Source organism: Hippocampus comes, unplaced genomic scaffold (assembly GCF_001891065.2).
Source record: "Hippocampus comes isolate QL1 unplaced genomic scaffold, H_comes_QL1_v1.1 scaffold9, whole genome shotgun sequence".
In the NCBI taxonomy this organism is placed as follows: domain Eukaryota; kingdom Metazoa; phylum Chordata; class Actinopteri; order Syngnathiformes; family Syngnathidae; genus Hippocampus; species Hippocampus comes.
The window spans coordinates 1689937-1708129 of record NW_017805275.1 but is presented as its reverse complement, the minus strand read 5'-3'; the positions used below and the strand labels follow the sequence as shown (position 1 = coordinate 1708129).

The window sequence follows — 18193 nt, the reverse complement described above, 5'->3', positions numbered from 1 at the left end:
CAGTTTAGTTTGAATTAGGCATCTTTTGGCCACCTCCCTGTATGTTTATGACATTCGAATCGGCAGACATAGAGTAATGTAACACACACACACACACACACACACACACACACACACACACACACACACACACACAGACACACACGTATATATATGTATGAGAGAAACCCATTACCACATTGCGAGCATTTTTGCACTGCAGTTCTGATGAAAAATTGACCATTCTTGCTTCCTGGAACAGGACATATTCAATCCAAGAATTAACAAGCATTTCTTTTTCCATTTCTGGAGCCAGCCAACAGCCAAATCTTGACAGATTGACAACTGAGATGATGTTTAAAATGGTTGGGTTAGCATTCTTCAGGGGTGGTCAGATAATAATTCACCGATTTAGGACAAAAAAAAAAATATTGTTTGAAAAATGCATGAAATGTGGAAAACCCATTTTAATTTGGAGAACTGTCAGATCGAAAGAGTTCAGGTCTTGATTTGCTATTTTGATGTAGAAGAAATATTTGTTCCTTTGGCTTCAAAGTGACAAGTGACAAATGTATGCCGTGGTACCAAGTCAGCTCACTATGTCACTACAAATTATTGACAATTGATCCACCAGCAAAACTAGGCACTCCCAGAAACTATTTCTAGTACTTGATCAGTCGGGGTTCCTAGGCAGCAGAGCCGATACCTTGTGGGTCGACATTTGATGAAGTGTGTCTAGAAATTGCAAAAATAAACCCCCGTTAACATTTTTTTATCTCATTGTTTTGCTCTCTGGACACTGCAGTATTATATCCCGCAGTCTCCACTTTGCTGCAGCGCTGCGTTTTTGCCACCTCGTCTCATCTCAGATAAAATTAGTTTCCTCATTTCAGCCAACAGCAACAGAATAAATACAGGAAGTGCCGGTTCGTTTCCTGCGTTTTTGTTTTCATTGTTGTTTTCCTTCCATGGGGTGTGGTATTTTCGAGTGCTGACAAGTAAAAAGGTATGGGATATAAATGCAGCTCTGATCTGACATGTCTGGTTTGCGTCAGCAGCTGGAAGAAAAATGGTCGAATGAAATTAGCCGACAGCTCTTGCACACGAGATGATGGATGAGCCTTCGTGTAGCGCTGAAAACTTTTCCCGGTGTCTCTGCAGCAGGCGCAAGGTTGAAGCCGTGCGACACTGCCCGCCTTTTCATTACACACAAGAGTGCGTTGCCGAGATGCACAAAGTGATCCGACCGGAGCCCTAAAAGCGAGTGCACGGGAATGCACTAATTAGCCTTTAATTGGATTAGTACTGGAGTAAATTGGAGCAAGCTAAAAGAATGTAAACATTTCATCTTGTGGGGGTCGTGAGAGGATACGTCCACACCTCTCTTATCAGGGCCAGCACACATTGCTGTTGCTGGATGCCACTTGACAAGACTTTAAACATCAGCACTGTTGACGGTGTGACTGTCCAGTAGGACGCAAGGGCAAATAATAGTGCTGATTTGCATTCAGACACACAACCATCCTGGAGTAAGTCTTTGAAATAGAAAACCTCCACCAGGCCTGTCTGACTTGTTTTAGAAGTTCATGCCATAGAAATAATTGCTTGATTGAGTGATACTGTTCCACTCCATTACTGTAGGTAGGTACTACCACTCATGACATGGTTTTTGCATCACAATTCCCTCTGCTGGCTGTACTGAGTCCCTGCCCCACCACCACCGGTCCCAGTATGTGCAGATCTGGACCGATTTTCTTCAAGGCTCCACCTATTGACAACATGTTTTTTTTTTTTTGTTCTCATGAGCAACAAACCACACTCCTCCTCCAAACTCCTCACACATTTTTGTTTGGTGAAGGTAACAAACGTACTGTAATTTTGAGAGAGTATGGATATCGTCACTGTCGGGTAGAAATCTCTTATGTCCAAATTTCGTCAATTTCGTATTTTTTCACAAATACAGATTATTCGTCAGTCCTCATGTGGTCTGCTATTTTTAACAAATTGTTAACCAATGCAAAGTGTGGAAAATATCCTGAGAGCAAATATTTTAACTCGATTGGACCCTTCAACCATTTGAGAAGTTTAGTAACTCACTCCGTGGGAGCCTCACTGCATTTTGACAATCAAGATTAAAAGTTGCAGCGAGTATGAAATCCTTGATAGACAATAAAGAGTGAAAATACAGTAGTTTGTTTTTGATACATTGGACTAGGGATGTTTCTTAACGATTGATTGCTGCAATTTTTGTGGTGCAGATGGTAGCCCGTCAGTCACAAAGTTTGTGTGCACAATTACAGATTAATATCCACCTTTTACATACTACAGTTTAGTCAGCTCATTTTTTATTTTTTTTCTTGAATCACTTATGGCTACTGGACCTTTGAAAGAGAGTTTGGGAAGATGATTTAACCACATTCATTAGCTTTGGTAACTGTCAAAGCCTATTGTGTGCAGTCGCAGTCTTTGTCGGGCATGGCTGGCAGTGACGGCCTGCCAGTAATATTCTAATCAATGGCCGTCTAAGTAAATTAACATTTATTTAGTTATTTGCGAAATAGGAATTAAAATAAGTAAATACACCCTCTCCCCCAGTACGGCTAGAGCGTGATGATTTCATAATCAATATGATACAAAAAAGTTCGGCATCAGTGAAAATTACAACCACCATAATACACATATTTTATGTCACATCTAATCCCTCATGCGTGTCACATCATTGTAATGTTTGTTAAAGACAGTTTTGGTCCAGCTTTTGCTTGGCTTTTGTATCTCATGAAATTGGAAGGAAGTGGTCGGTATATGTTAAGCTTCCACAGAATAGTGATTCTGTCACATCACACAATATATGACAATGTTAGCAAATGCCTAACTAGATAAGTTGCGACATTGTATAATATTGCAATGTTTGGGTTGTGATTGTGGGTGTTGAATGAGTGCAGTGAGGCACCACGTTGCATTAACTCACCTCCCCTCTTTTGAACCTCTCAGAGCAGTCTAATGCTCTTGTCATCCAAATATGATTTATCTTGTAATCCTCTATTTGCATCATCAGCATTTCATTTTCTTCTTTCATTCTAGAAACGTCACAATGCTGACAGTGTTGTCAACAAAAAGGAATGTCAAGGTACAAAAAACATTGCACTGATGCTCTTTTTGTCAGGCAACAGTTTAAATATGTCAACTCATTTTGACTTCCTCTTTCTGTCTCTTGCTGTTCTCCTTCCTTTTCATGTATCAGTGTTACGAAATGGCGCCTGGGAAATTGTGCATTGGGAGAAGGTACGTAATAAATAATATTAACTGGTGCCTTTCAGTCCAATTCCTAAGAAGCAAACACATTCTTAGTCACGCTGGTTTTGCTGTTGAGTGGGGAACATAAGCAAATGCTCACACAATGCACAGCAGCTAATGAATCCAATGATTTTATTCGATCTGTCGTCAAAGGCAAAGTAGAGCAAAGAGTCTGTAGTTGTTTTATGTGTTCCTGCAACAAAAAGCCATTACAAAAAATATATAAGGACGATCAGTGTTTTTAAGGACTTTATTTGTAATAACACATTACTAGTTACACAGTGCATGGAGCAGATCAATGCCATATTTCTCTTTTTTTTAAATCAGTTTTGGAATGTTTATATTCCAATATATGATTCTTTATTTACTCATGTAGCAGAAAACATAAGAAAACCATTTACGAGTGCTATGTGATTTCAAATTTCTATGCTGATTACATCTTATTCATGCACTGCTGTGAAATCAACTAATTTCCATGCAGTTCCCAAATTATTTGCCTTTTTCTCACCGTATGGGTTATCCTTGTCAGATTTTACTCCTTGCCCGTAGCTGATTGATTTCTGGTATTATAGTTTCATTTTCTGCTGAATAGAAAATGTGGTGCTTTTTCAAGTCTTGAATCATGTCATTGACTGTATTTCTATTCATCAATGTATAACGCGGTCACAGTCCTTCTCTCCATTGTGTGCACCACAATGACCAGTCTGTTTTCACAGGTTGAGATGGCCGATGTTATTAAAGTAAATGCAGGTGATTTCGTGCCTGCAGACGCTGTGGTTTTATCATGCAGGTATCAAGAGTCCACTCCTACGACCACCCACTAGGGATCGTCTCCATCCTCTGTCCGTGCTGCATTTAAACTCTTATCTTCAGCCTAAAGATCTGATGGTTTACCAGCATAGAATTAGCACCCTGTCTTTTGGTTCAAACTGCGGCTACATTTCAACAGTCACACATCCTTAAACCCATATCTCATTGAGCGGTGAAGGTTTGCAAGTGTGTGCACATGGCGAGTGCTGCTGCTGTTGTGGTTGCGGTTGTTTTTTTTTTTTTTTTGTCATGATTCGTTCAATGTTACAAACAGTTTTGGAACACATTCACAATTTCTTTGCGACAAGAATAACAGTTTGAGACCATTATAATTGTTGCCGACCATCATTGCGACCGTTTGCACGAACCCGGACAACAAAAAAACAACATTCGCTCCGTGCGCACACACTTGCAAAATGTTGCCGCTTTGTGAGGTACAGGCTTAACAGCAAAGATTTGTAACTTGATACCATCATTTCTCTAGGTGAGACAACAGTAATGTGATTTCATAAGATTAGCTCCTTGCCCTTTTTAAGAGAAAGCAGATGCAGGGCCCTCAGGACAGAAAAACACTTTACCTTTCTCCTCTCATCTGTTTGCTCTTTGTCTTTCCATCCTTTCCTTTACCACCACCCTTTCTCTTCCGCCCTCTTTCCTGCCACTGGCGTGCGCTCGCTAACATCAGGTGACTGTTGGGGAAGTGGTCAAAGCTGCCAACGGCGATCACCTCCCAGCTGACCTCGTCATACTGTCGTCCAGGTCAGGAAAACCAGAGACGTGACCAAGGCAACTGCTGTTGCAAAGATGGGGCCAGACATTTAGAAGCTGGTTTCAGAAGCTCGTTTGCATGCTTGAGGGGAGCTTCTGATTACCTTCCAGATGTTGCATGTTCGCTTTTTCTTTTTTTTTTTTTCTTGTTAAACTATTGCATGGCTCATATGGCCGGCCAACACAAACATTTCCCGCCATATTTGCATGATGCCACGTTCCAAGAATGAAATATCAACCATATCTTGGAATAATATTCACTATTTTCTGCCTTTTGAGATGAATTCAAAGTCAAATTTGATTTCATATTTTGACAGTAGCCGCTTTCATTGCAACTAGAGAATTGTTGATAATATTCTCGGGCCTGAAAGTGCTGAGCTGTGAAAAGACATTGGGTCTTTTCACTTTTGTTAAAACAGTCAATATATGGTTTGCTCTGAGGATGCCAAAACGTTTTTTTTTCTTTGGTAATCTCTATTTCTGGCAATGGAGACATACAGTACACCATTGTGTACTGTACTCATAAATGTAGTGTGGGCTGCTGATAGCTCGAACAGGTCAATGCCTTCCACCCCCTATCCTGTGGACATTTAGATTTGGTCTCTCTCCTATCGAGTATTGAGCCTTTTCCACCCTTTAGGGCCGCCATACTTAAGTCCTCTCTGGCAATGCAGAATACGGAAGTAAAATATAAAGAAAAGTAAGCATTTCTAACTGCTGTTTGTCATTTTATCATTCAGTTCATTGACATACCGTACATACAAAATATACACATCACTCTAAGAAGGAAAAGAAACATAAAAAACGTTGAGAGGTCACAGTTGACAATGACAAAGATGAACAGGGAGTCTTTAACAGGTAGGCAGCGTGCAACCAATGCCATTAAGGCGCTCACTGGAATTCTTGACTCGACTAACTCTATGTATTGATTTATATATTTGTTTTATTTCCCCCTTTGACTCTAAATTGTCCTTGGTGTAACGATACTGTCAGTGAGAAAAAAACCCAAAAATCTCAGAGTGCAACCAGCTGAGGGTCTCTCTTACCCAAAGTCAGCTAGTGCAAGCTCCAGCTCACTGGTGACCTTAAGTGCCTTAGAAAGTTGATGAATTATTTTTCCATCCTTCTTATTTTTATTCCTGGGATGGTAACCATCTAATGTCATCATTGGCTGGATCAAATTGAACTTGAGTGTAAATTAAATTTGTACTTGGCAAGACACTTGTGTAAACACAATCGTATTTTTTCAAAGAAGCTGCCATTGCATATATGATGGTTAAGATAAGGAGCAGCAAAACCCAGGTCTTGCTTTTTCTTGATGCCTGTCCTTCCCAAATTTGGACCGACCCTCTTGAAAACAAAGAACTGCTCACAAAGATTTTCTAACAGTGTCCTGGCATGCTCTACCACTCTCCCTGTGCCCAAAATCTGTCAGAAGCTCATTTGTCTGCTCTGCTTCTTGTGCTCTGCACGCCCTCTCGCTCTCATCACGCCACTGTGGAGTTTTCTCTCTCCTTCTGTCTCGGCCCCTTTGCAGTTTAATGTCATTCAAACTGCCTGCAACTAAAGAATACTTCTCACTTGTATAACTTTTAAGTAGGCTGGTGCACAGCACCCTTGTCTAAATTAGTATAGTAGCCTAGATGTCTGTTTGTTATTAAAGTCAGCCCTACTTTACTTCCTTTTCCACACTATTAGATAATGTTCATTCATTTTAATGTCTGGGCCCATTTTGTAGCTGACTTACCAGTCATTTACTGATTTGATGTCATTTTTCCCTTTACCCAACAGTGAGCCGCAGGGAATGTGCTACATCGAAACATCAAACCTAGATGGTGAAACAAACCTAAAAATCAGACAGGTAAATATCCCTGTGGTATACATTATTGTGTCATTGTTGTTGTTGTTGTTGTTAACAGTGACACATGAAATCAAATCAACAGGGTTTGCAAGTGACATCCGACTTGAAGGACATTGACAGTCTCATGCGACTCTCAGGGAGAATGGAGTGCGAGTGCCCAAATCGTCATCTGTATGAGTTTGTTGGGAACATCCGACTGGATGGGCACAGGTGGGCTCGGTTGTGAAGCTCGATATTTTCACTGCGGGATTTTTCCCCGGAAGCTTTTGAGGTCCATCCATGAGGGTAATCTCATTTGTGAAAGGTTCGGGAACTTAAAGAGCAGCATGTTATTTGACCCGTCCAGTTTGAGACGCCCACAGCAGCCTGTTTGTATAATCCTTTTTCACCTGTTGAGATATGAAACTCTTGCTGATCCATTAGCCCAAAGCAGAGTGCATTGTCTGTTGAAGGCACCTGGTTCACTCAAATTCAATTATTCGTTTGTTCAAAGGCTGTGTCACCGAGGGAAAATGCATTTTTATTAGCGACTTGATGCAATGTTATGACATTATGATTTGATTATCCAGGGACTAAAAAGCTTTCCTGAGTCAGCAATTTCCAGAAGTACATTTGGCTTCTAGAGGGTTCCATAGCATCATGTTCCTTTTTGTGTCGTTTGAAATCATTTCAGAAGTAGTGACTTCTCTCGAGTACAGCACCTGACTATGCACACCAATACATGAAATCGGGGGAAATGTGAACCTTTGGTACTATATCCACATATGATCTTTTATCCATTACAGCACAGTGCCGCTTGGTCCAGACCAGATCTTACTAAGAGGAGCCCAGCTGCGGAACACGCAATGGGTCCATGGTGTGGTGGTCTACACGGGTCATGATACAAAACTCATGCAGGTACCAGTGATAATTGCGTTGACTGCAAATTTCATTTCGTTGACTAAAAATTCCACAAATATTTTTTTTCACACGAAAATGAAACGAAGACTAAGCCAGTCATTCATTCATAGGATAACGATAACTAAATTGATTGACAATTTCGTCAACAAATAAAAGACAAATGAAAACCACAGTGATGAAATCCAATCAGACGAAAGGAATTATACGGGTGTAGGAGAAAAGTGGAACATACGGGACAAAGCAAGAAGAGAACCAATCAGAGGTCGAATGGAAAGGTGAACGGAAGCCAGTCACCAACTTCAATCTCGTTCCAGGGAAGAAAGTCGATGAGAAAAATTTGATGGTGAAAGTGCTTAATATCCATAGCTGGTAGAAAGCGACGAGAGGATTTGTGACCCATTTCAGTTTCCACGATGGGGGCGGGGGGCAAAGTCTAAAGAAAAGGTGTGGAACCGTCATGCGTGGGACGAACACGGCAACGTTTTAGAGACATCTACAGAATGTACATCCCAAGATGTTTTCCAAGGTAAATAATGCTGCCATTGCTAATGCTGTGAGAGTGTTCAGTGTCACAGGTGACCTCACTAGGGGCAAGCGTAAAAGAGCAAATGTCCCATTAGCACGAAGTGCTTTCCTTAAAATGAACCAAAGTAAATAAATGCTAACCTTGTGTGGTCATGTTACCAGTATTGTTGGAGCAAGGACTGCGCACTGTACTTTATTTAAATTAACGTTCAAACATGGTTACATTTATCGTACATTATCTGGGGCAATCATCCACATAATTTTTATTCAGTTGAAAACTAATTGCTGAGTTTTAAGGTAGTCCCACCTCTTGACCAAAGTTACGTAGATGGAATGGACCTCAATTCACCGGTGACCCCAGTGAGGATTAGCAGTCCATAAAATGGATGGATGAATAGAATTCATAATTTTTCATGAACTAAGCAGTGATATAAAATTGCACTTTGATTTTGTTCAAAGAATTACATTTACATAAATACAGTTATTCATGTTGTTAACTGATCATAATAAAATGATTGAGAAAAGGCATTTTGAAAAAGCTAATGATTTCGGTGGTTAAAATCTTGATTTTTAAGTGCCTAATCAGGATTTGTGTGCTTCTCTTGTATGTAAGATTTTTACTATTATTATTATTATTATTATTATTTTTGCTTCTATTAGTACACTAATTCAGTGCCAAACACACTGATCAGATGATTTGTCAACATCAACCACACGTTGTCATTTTCTTGCCTTGTCAGAACTCCACTCGGCCTCCGCTAAAGTTGTCCAACGTGGAGCGAATCACCAACTTTCAAATTCTGGTCCTGTTTGGCTGCCTGCTGGCCATCTCATTGGTCTGCTCCGTGGGCCAAACCATCTGGAAGTACCGGTGTGGCAATGACGCCTGGTACATGGACCTCAACTGTAAGAGTCCCCCCAGAGGCCGCACACCGCCTCTCATTGCACATATTTGATCTCACTTGTGTCCATATCAGCTTATTTCTTTGTCGTTTTAAGTTATTTCCTTAAATGCTGGTATGTACGTTTCTTTTTGTTTTGTTAAGTTGCCTCAGTTAAACGATGTCTTTCATAACAAGTGAAATATGTGGCAATGCGGGGAATGATCAGACTCCCTGTTAACTGATGCATAGATGTGTTGAGTGAGAAATGGTTGAATATCACTGCGCTGCTGTACTTTTTTTTGTTCCCTTTCTAATGTTGTGTTTGATTTTGTTGTTTTTCTTTGTTGTCATTTTTTTTTTAACAGCTCCAGGTAACAACCATTTAAAAGCCTTGGCCATCCGTGAATGACCTTCCCTTACTAACCCCTTACTGAAGCTCTGCCTTTGCTAAGCAAATGAGGCCCCCCACCCTCGCCCCCTATACGGTTGCCCAACTTTGTATGGGCCCGTTCCCGTGGACAAGCACATACCAGGGATCCAACGATAGGTGTTCCCCTCCAGCTCTCTCTTACACCTTTTGTCGAGTTATTTTCAGTGCCTGTTGCAAACAGTGTCTCACATTTCCTCCATTTTTATTTTGATACCTCCCTTTGTTTTGTGCCACGTGGAACACTTTGCCTCTCCCAGGCTATAGACAATCATCCCACTTTGTTTGAGGTAACACTCCGGATGCAGTTCGCAGCAGGAGGCTCCATCCACGTTTCTTGATTGAGCACAACATGTGGCGCAGCGGCTGACATTTTACAAATGCCTCTGTTGCCATCTTTTCAAACCACTTCACAAAGAGGAAGAGGAGTCATGCAAACATGTTCGAAGTCTGGCTCATCGATAGATGAGATTTCTGGGCAACACTTTGTGATCAAATGGACTTATATCCCCCTCCTTAAATTTTTGGGATATTTTTTATGCGTCATCGAAGTTATTTCAAAAAGCAGTTATCAGTTTCATTTCGGATTACCTTATTATTAGCGCTTGATTGTTGCACAGCCAGCATTATAAACAATGAGTGGATGCCCGCAGAGATGACTTGTGGTGGTCTACGGCAATACACTGTCGTAGTGACTGACGTAACATGCCCACGGTCTACCACCCAACAATTTTTAACCGATTTTCAAAATTTCAGGGACTGTATCAAACATGATACCTTGGACAACTGAGTATTTCGATTTTATTGTTCCATTAACTAACCTAGAACTTTATTTGTACACATCCGACCATAAATGACATTTGTTAGATGGTTGAGGTAGCTAAAGTAAAATGTAGATTGATCAAGTGGGAAGTTGTTGCGCTTCGGTTCACAGGAACTGCTTTTGGTCATCTGCTACAGTTTCACAGGCTTTGCATGAGTTCTCAATCCTCTTTGTCATTATAATACAGCTATTTGGTCAGATTTTTTCAATTGTTTTTATTGGTTCATTGAAAAAGCTCTGGAATGCAAAGTGATCATCGTGGTACTTGCATTACTCTGTGCTCTGATAGGCCTGTCGGAGAGGTTGTGTCCTGGTTGATTTAAACTTGCATTACGACTTACACTTTCCACCTTACACGATGCACTATTGAATTTGATGAGGGGTTTAAAACCGATTTAAAACTTTTTAGGGCAGTGTAAGTCATAAAGCAGGGGTTCATCTTGAGACCGATTGTACCGCCATAAGGAGGTTGTTGAGACTCTTTCCAGTGGGCATTGTCCAGCCTGTGACAAAAGAGAGCGGTGGAAAGCCTGTCAAATTATTTATCATCAGATGAGCTCGTAAAACAAAATGATTGTCGCCTTGCCATTCGCCAATATTGAGGAGATGAAGAGAAGAATCGGCATTAGCTGGCCACGCACAGCATCCCGCAGGCTCCTATGTCACTGAAGCCCAGTGAATAATTAATGTGACTTTGAGCGGTCACAGACTGCTGAGGATGGCAATTGTTGACATTAAACCTGTATACTCTGATAACATATTGCAGATCGAGGCCAAAGAGTGCATATTGGTAAATATTTAAGCATTCGAGAAACTTGCTGGATTGTACTCTTTAGTAAAATAGAAAGCAAGTCAGCCAAATGCTGAACTGGCGTCTAATTCTGCTTTTACAATCACTTTAGGAAAGTCTTCATACTCAATATACTCAGCCAAGTTGGATAAAAATAAGTGCATCTTCAACTAAAAGCTCTTGCTGTGACTGGTTGATGGTTGTTGATAAGGGTTAAGTTGACATTCAACGTACAGTGGAACCTCTAAAGTTCAACGCAACTTGTTCTCATGTTTCAAAGCAGTTTATGTAACTTTAAATGTATATTTTAAAGGAACAGTTTAGCATTTTAAGTGTCATGCGAGTGGAAAAATCAGTTAACTGTTGTTCTTTGCCATTTCAATTTTTGTGATTCGATTTTTTGGCATGGTTACAATGGTGCCGAGTGAAGCACTTGAGCCCTGGCATGAGTCGTCCTTCCCCCACCATATAAGAACTTGATGGACATCATTCACAGCATCAGTTTTCTGGCACATTTGCGCCGTGCAGTTGTCTCAATGTTCTGGCTGCATTTGTCGCCCATGATTGTGCAACAGCTTGTACATGTCCCATGACCAAACTCGGAAAGCAGGTGAGCCGTGGCTGGTCGTTAACTGAGCTCTGAGCAACCGTGATGTCATTTTCAGTCAACAGAAAGTGGCAAAATGGCCGTCCCATCAGATTGATTAAACAGGGTGCATTTATTTTCCACAAACGCAATATTAATCAAAATGCCATGTTTCGACAAGTGGGCGCGTATCATAATATTGTAAAGATTTTTTTTTTCTTGACATCCACTTTATGAGCATTCAACTTGAGAGGTTTCATTGTACTGTATGTACTCTCCTGGTGTGGTTTTTGCACTCGTGCATGCCCTGCAGCATTCTTTGCAACCAAACAGCCGACTTTTTGAGTGAAGGGACCTAACAATGTGGCGATGCAGTGGTCACGATTAACACGCCGGTGTCATCCGCCCGCTCTTTTCCACTCCTTGTTGGTTGGCAATGTGCTATGGACCGAATCTCCCTTCCTTTGTCTCGACAGCATCCAGTACGTTTGTCTTCCCCTCCCCACCACCTCACTTCTGAGACTCCCTGTATTTGTTGTACCAGTAGCAGTATAGTTTCCATCCTGCCATCCATCTGTTCGTTTTGGTTTGTTTTGTAATGTCATGACAAGGGGCCCCTCCTCTCAATGCTAAGATGAAGTTGGCTTGAGGAAGGTAACTCTTGCAAGTTCCCGCAAGCTGTTGAAAGGTAAATGACATCCCTCCTGCTTTCATGTTTAGTGTCCGTGGGGTTCGACGCTGATCATTGCCACTTTTTGGGATGGGGGAGGCAGGGAGGGTGAGGGAGCGGCATCATTTTGCATATAGTGCTTTATTTGGAAATTATTGCCTGGATCATGATGGATGCCAAGGCTGCTGCTGTGACACTACTAACAATGGAGACACCACGGTCCCTCACTGTCAATCTATGGGACGTTAAATTTGACTCATGGGTGAGAGGACGGGTTAATTTCCAGCTAATGCTCCGTGTTAGCCCACCACACTCTCCCTGCTTTGGGATAAGAGGGACCATTGGCTGGAAGTAGCTGCGGGCTCTTAACATTTAACCGACGGATGCTCATGAAGCCGGTGCTGACGAGCCTCCTGTGTATCACTTCCTGTGTCCAAACCCGTGTCCCCTCGATAGATGGCGGGGCGGCGAACTTCGGCCTCAACTTCCTCACCTTCATCATCCTGTTCAACAACCTGATCCCCATCAGCCTCTTGGTCACTCTGGAGGTCATCAAGTTCATCCAGGCCTTCTTCATCAATTGGGTGAGTTGAGGGTTCAGCTATTACGAACATGCGGATCTTCGTGGTGCCGTATGTTGCATATTTGTGATGTACTTTTGTGTACAATTTGCTGTTCTCACTAGGAACTGGATGACAAAATTCACAACAGGTGTTTGACCCATGGACATTTCCAAGGATGTCCACTTCTATGCCTTTTTATGCTCTTCCAAGCTCTCTTTTGCAACCTGTCGACAACAGTCTGACATTTGAAGCTCAGTAGCCACTTTTTTGGCCAGGAAAGAGCCCCTTTTGACTTTGAATGCTATCACTCCAAGCGTTGTCCACACAGTCCCCCGAAAAACGGTGTCCCTTTTTTCAACGGTGATAAAGTTGTGCCATTAATCATGAACTTGATTGTTTCATTGAAGAGGGGGATGGACGCTGGAGGATGCTTGAGCCGTTGCAATTGCATCGTGGGTTGACGCGATTGTTCTTTGTGACCTTGCCAGGACACTGATATGATCTACGAGCCTACAAACACACCTGCCATGGCCCGCACCTCCAACCTAAATGAAGAGTTAGGCCAGGTAATAAAAAGCAATGTGCCTTATCTTTGACGTGATGATTGTGTTCCGTCTTGAATGTCCTCTTCCTCCTGCGCAGGTGAAATACATTTTCTCTGACAAGACGGGCACGCTGACCTGCAATGTCATGCAGTTTAAGAAGTGCACCATCGCCGGTGTGGCCTACGGGTACGTAACGCCACTCCTACTCCACTCCCCACTTTTCGCCTCATATCCCCTTCCTTGCTTGCGACTCTGTCACTTTCACCTTCGTTAGGACATGTTGTTTTCTCTCCTCCTTCAACTTATTAGTGGCTTTGTCACATCTTCTGTGCTATAAATAAAAGCTGCATAGAGATTTGACAGCTCCTCGGCTGTTCTTGCCCAGCGTTTTGGAGAGCAGAGAAGCATCTGCGCCTATTTTTCCATGAGTAAGCCACTCATTTCTTTAAACCACTCTCCAACGTTTTACTCTTCTGGGAAGAATTGCTTTTGGTTGAGAGTAAAGTGCTCAACTAGCCATTTTGGGCATGACAGTGCATGGTTAGTCCCATTAGAATTCACTGAAAAGCCTGATTGATGATGTGCAGACAAAAGAATTGAGAACGAAAGTTTGATTAGGACTGTATTTAAAAAAAAAAAGGATGTGGACATGAGGTATTCTAAGAAATAAGATTCAATCGGGGAAACTAATTCTTTTTCTCATTTCAGAAAATACCAAGCTTAAGATTTCACTCTTGGTTACAAAGAAATAGGGTTTCCACCAATTTCTTGGTTGTCCCAAAAGAAGAGCAGAATAACTAGAGCACAATGGTGGAATAGAAAGGCAATGGGGGACTAAGATTCCAACCAAACACACTTTCACTTTAAATGTGTGGTGAGCGGGGGTTCCAAAACTTCAGGAATGACTTCTTCCCACAGCCCACTTCAGAGGCCCTAACTACATACAGTATGCCCTCTACTGGTTACTGCCAAATTATAAAAGCAATTTAAAATTGATTGACATACAGTACATATTCTACAACCATCCTGTCGCAGAACATTGTCTGTATTTGCTTTTAGATTTATTCACCAGACCCTGGATGAAAATCCGTTTCAAACTGTTTTTTAAAAATGTTATTTAATTTTATTTTTATTTTTTTGATTGGCATGGATGGACTATTTTAAAGTGACTGAAGGAGGTCTGTCAGTCTGGGTCATAAGCTCTCACTGATTTACTTCAGTCAGCCTCCAGTCTGCTCAGTCCTCGCCTAAGAGATTGCTTTAATTTCAATTTGTGGACGTAAATCAGACAAGATGACTTCGAATGGAGCAAAGCTTCACCAGCATTCACTTAGTGACATATTTCTATACATTTTTTTTTCCCACTCCACACAAAATGGCATTGCCATGTGACGCTTTGCTGTCTATTCCCATCGCAGATGTCCTATTTCACTGCTCGCCTAAGGTGGCGTCAACAATCTTTAGTAGTGTTGTTTCTAAATAGCTTTGCATGCGTCTTCATCTGGAATAAACAAACTCCACTGTTTGAGTTTTGTGCATTAACTGAAAAATGTGTGATAATATAGCTCTATTTTTTTCCAAGGGACACACGAGAACATTTTTAGCACAAGTGCGTGCAAAGTCGTGACTTGTAATTGGGTGACACGCACACACACACACAAAGCACTGACACAACTGCCTGCATGTGTTCCACTCCACAAATGAAGGCCTGCTGTAATTAATAAAGCTGTCCCCGAGGGTGTAGACATTAATTAATTCCACTGCAATGGAGTCCAAATCTCAAGGAGAGATGTTGTTTCGCCGATTGTAGTGCACACAATCATTCCAAGTTTGACATCTAAGTGGAATATACATGCAGATTAATGCTGATGAGTTCATACGATATAGAAGTATATTTTATAGTTTCTTAATCACTAAATGACACTATTTGCTGGATATAGCAACTACCCAAATGCTTAGTATCGTTGTTTTGCGATTTTATAACAGAATAAATTTGAATACATTGAGGTGAAAATGTTTTTTTTAAATATTTCTATTTATATATTTATTAAGCTTTGAAGCAGTAGACACATTTCTATAAATCATCCCAACCAAATCCTCACAATTTAGCGCCTAGCTTTCCTAGCATCCTAAACTATCCCAGAAAAATAACCCATGATTAGTATTCAAAACACATTAACGATCAGTCTTTATTTGCTTTTTCCCCCCCCTTCCTACATTGGCCTCAACAGTCACGTGCCCGAGACTGAGGATGGTAGTTTTGCGGAGGATGACTGGTAAGATGAATGGGCTGCTTTTGTCACGTTGTAGTGCTGCTGTGCCTTGGTGGATATGTGACTTTGAACGCAACCCTGTTTCTTTGTGCGCTCACTAATGTGAGGGAGTGGATTCGCCGTGTGTTACTGTTGTGATGTGAAGACAAAGCTTTTAATCGTATTTCAAACACCACTGTTGCAGATTTGGTTGAGGCTGTGCTGAGTTGTAGCACACATGAAACCACACAACTATCTCTCGGGCACACGTACACATGTATTCACAGGTTCATCTCCAGTGGTATTAATCGGGGCAATAACAGCATGCCGTAACTCTTTTTGCATGGGTGATCGGGGCCTGTCTGTTGATGCCTGGTGTTGGAATTTACTGTGAACATTCGTCTCTGCTCTTTTTTCTTTCAACGGAAACCAGTTTTGAGTCTTCTGTCATGCATGTGATGTTGCTTGTGTACAGAATGGCTCATTAATACAAGAACAAACTTAATTCGCCTCTTAGGTTTGTTAGATCAAGCACCAAGACTTTTAACAAATATATCTTGACGTTATCCAAGGGGTAGCCACTGTAGCTGTTGTCTCTCTAAAGAAAGCTGGTTTCAGACTATTGCGTTTGAGTTTGTGTGGGTATTTTACTTTGAATATTATGTTTGTTGTTGCAATTTACAAGTGTTTTTTTTTTTTTTCTTCTCTGCCTAAAGTCCTTCACTTTGTAACCATGCAGATGTCATGGAGCTTTTCACCAAAACATAAAGTTTAGAATAAGGACTCTTTCTGCCAATAGCTTATGTACTTATGTTAGTGTGTTTATATATATATATATATATAGTGACAATTTGCCGATAAGATATAAAGGGAAATCTGAAGAAGGGATACTTGTACACATAGTTGTCCTTCAAACTAAGCATACAGACTGTAATTATTGAAAGTTTTCAATATGCAAATATTAAAATGCACCAATGAAAAACTGATTTGAAGGCAAGAAAAATGAGAGCAGGAAAAAAAAACATTCATTTTATATTTTACATATATTCTCTAAAAACCCAACAAAAAAGGCAGTGCATTGCCTTTACTATTTACATTGAAATCAAAATTATTCTTTTTTTTAAATGCCAAATTTAACAGTCAAACAGTGATATTGTTCGAAACCTGCTCATACTTGTCGGAGGTTTATTAAAACACAGTAATGACTCTGGCTCTTATCTTGACGTTGTCACAACTCTATGATTATTGTTGAAGCAAAAATGGGCAATTTTAAAAAATAGAACTCAATAAAGCAGGGACATCGGACGGCGACAGTTTCGGCATCCAATGTTGGTGTATACTGAGAATTAACGCTGGAATATTTCACCACATTTTTGACATCCCCGACTTGTTCAGAAGCTTCATTCTACTTTTTTTGTGGAAATCAATGAAATAGACGCCAGCCTTATTGCCTTACAATTGTTGCATTGCAATCAGAACTCATCTTGGAATGAAACGAAGTGATACCACCCTTCCACAGGTCAGTGACCAACCCATTCAGGGCTCCATCATATTAAGCTTTAATTTGGGAACAGCCCACGGTAATTGATTGAGAGCCATCAGCACCCATGTTCCTGTCGTGACAGCACCCTGCTTGGCTGGCAGCCAATCAATAAGTGACCACGCTGGAGCCTGAAAGGTTTCATCAGGACCACCAGCATGTTGACTGATGGCCGAAGAGAGCTTAGAGGCTTTCCTTTCTCTTCCTGTGCAGCCAGCCTACGCAGTCCTTGTTGCTGCATTAGCATAAGCTAATGTCACATGTTAATGAGTAAGCCCCCTGGATGTAGCATCGCTGCGTGTGGTTGCACAAGCATCATGTCATCAGCAACATCTGCAATCCTCTGTAGCAATCCTCTGTAGCAATCCTGTGTAGCATTTGTGGTTCATTGTGTAAATGTGACTGTATAAAAAAAAAAAAAAAATCATGTTGCTTGTGTTTCACAAATTCAATTTATAAAGGAACAAATTGTGAGGCTTGTTTGGACTAAGCGAGTTATTGACTGACGAATTGCGCCTTGAAGCAGTGCAGGCAAAATGGAGTCTGTCACTTTGCTGCAATTAGTAACGCACACGTTGATTCGGTTTCAACTACTTATCGGTCTAAAAGAGACGAAACATGATAATCAGGTGTGGTAAATTCAAATTGAGTTACAACCGCGTTGTGGCACAACCCTTCAGGTGGCATTACGGCAAACCCCCTGCCCCCATATTTGTGTTTCACTATGCACAAATTCACCAACAACCTTGTTACACAAAGTTGAAATTCAAAAATTACCACCACTCATGACCAACATTAAAAATAGGACTAAGTGGTCATCAATAATGAGGTGCAGGCTGTATTCCAAAAAAGTATAAAGATGTATAATAATGTGGGCCACTGTCACATTATTCACACTTTTTTCATTTGAACATTGCGTGGAAAATATTACATAAAAGGGAAGTCAAGTCAAAACATTTCTTTACAATAACATGTT

General features: G+C 41.0%; 1 protein-coding gene across 6 annotated transcripts in view; it reads left to right on the top strand.

The window, feature by feature from the left end:
* atp8a1 (ATPase phospholipid transporting 8A1) overlaps window positions 1–18193 on the top strand; it is a 116091-nt gene that overhangs the window by 25779 nt on the left and 72119 nt on the right. The window contains exons 5-16 of one of the 6 annotated variants that reach the window (XM_019869881.1): window positions 3061–3106; window positions 3221–3261; window positions 4769–4842; window positions 6643–6712; window positions 6795–6922; window positions 7498–7609; window positions 8878–9043; window positions 9387–9392; window positions 12774–12901; window positions 13369–13446; window positions 13523–13611; window positions 15657–15701. In XM_019869881.1, the coding sequence (XP_019725440.1) occupies window positions 3061–3106; window positions 3221–3261; window positions 4769–4842; window positions 6643–6712; window positions 6795–6922; window positions 7498–7609; window positions 8878–9043; window positions 9387–9392; window positions 12774–12901; window positions 13369–13446; window positions 13523–13611; window positions 15657–15701 (983 nt within the window). Of the gene's footprint in view, window positions 1–3060; window positions 3107–3220; window positions 3262–3989; window positions 4064–4768; window positions 4843–6642; window positions 6713–6794; window positions 6923–7497; window positions 7610–8877; window positions 9044–9386; window positions 9393–12773; window positions 12902–13368; window positions 13447–13522; window positions 13612–15656; window positions 15702–18193 lie in introns of all 6 variants that reach the window. The other 5 variants (XM_019869882.1, XM_019869883.1, XM_019869884.1 and 2 more) reach the window with 5 other exon arrangements.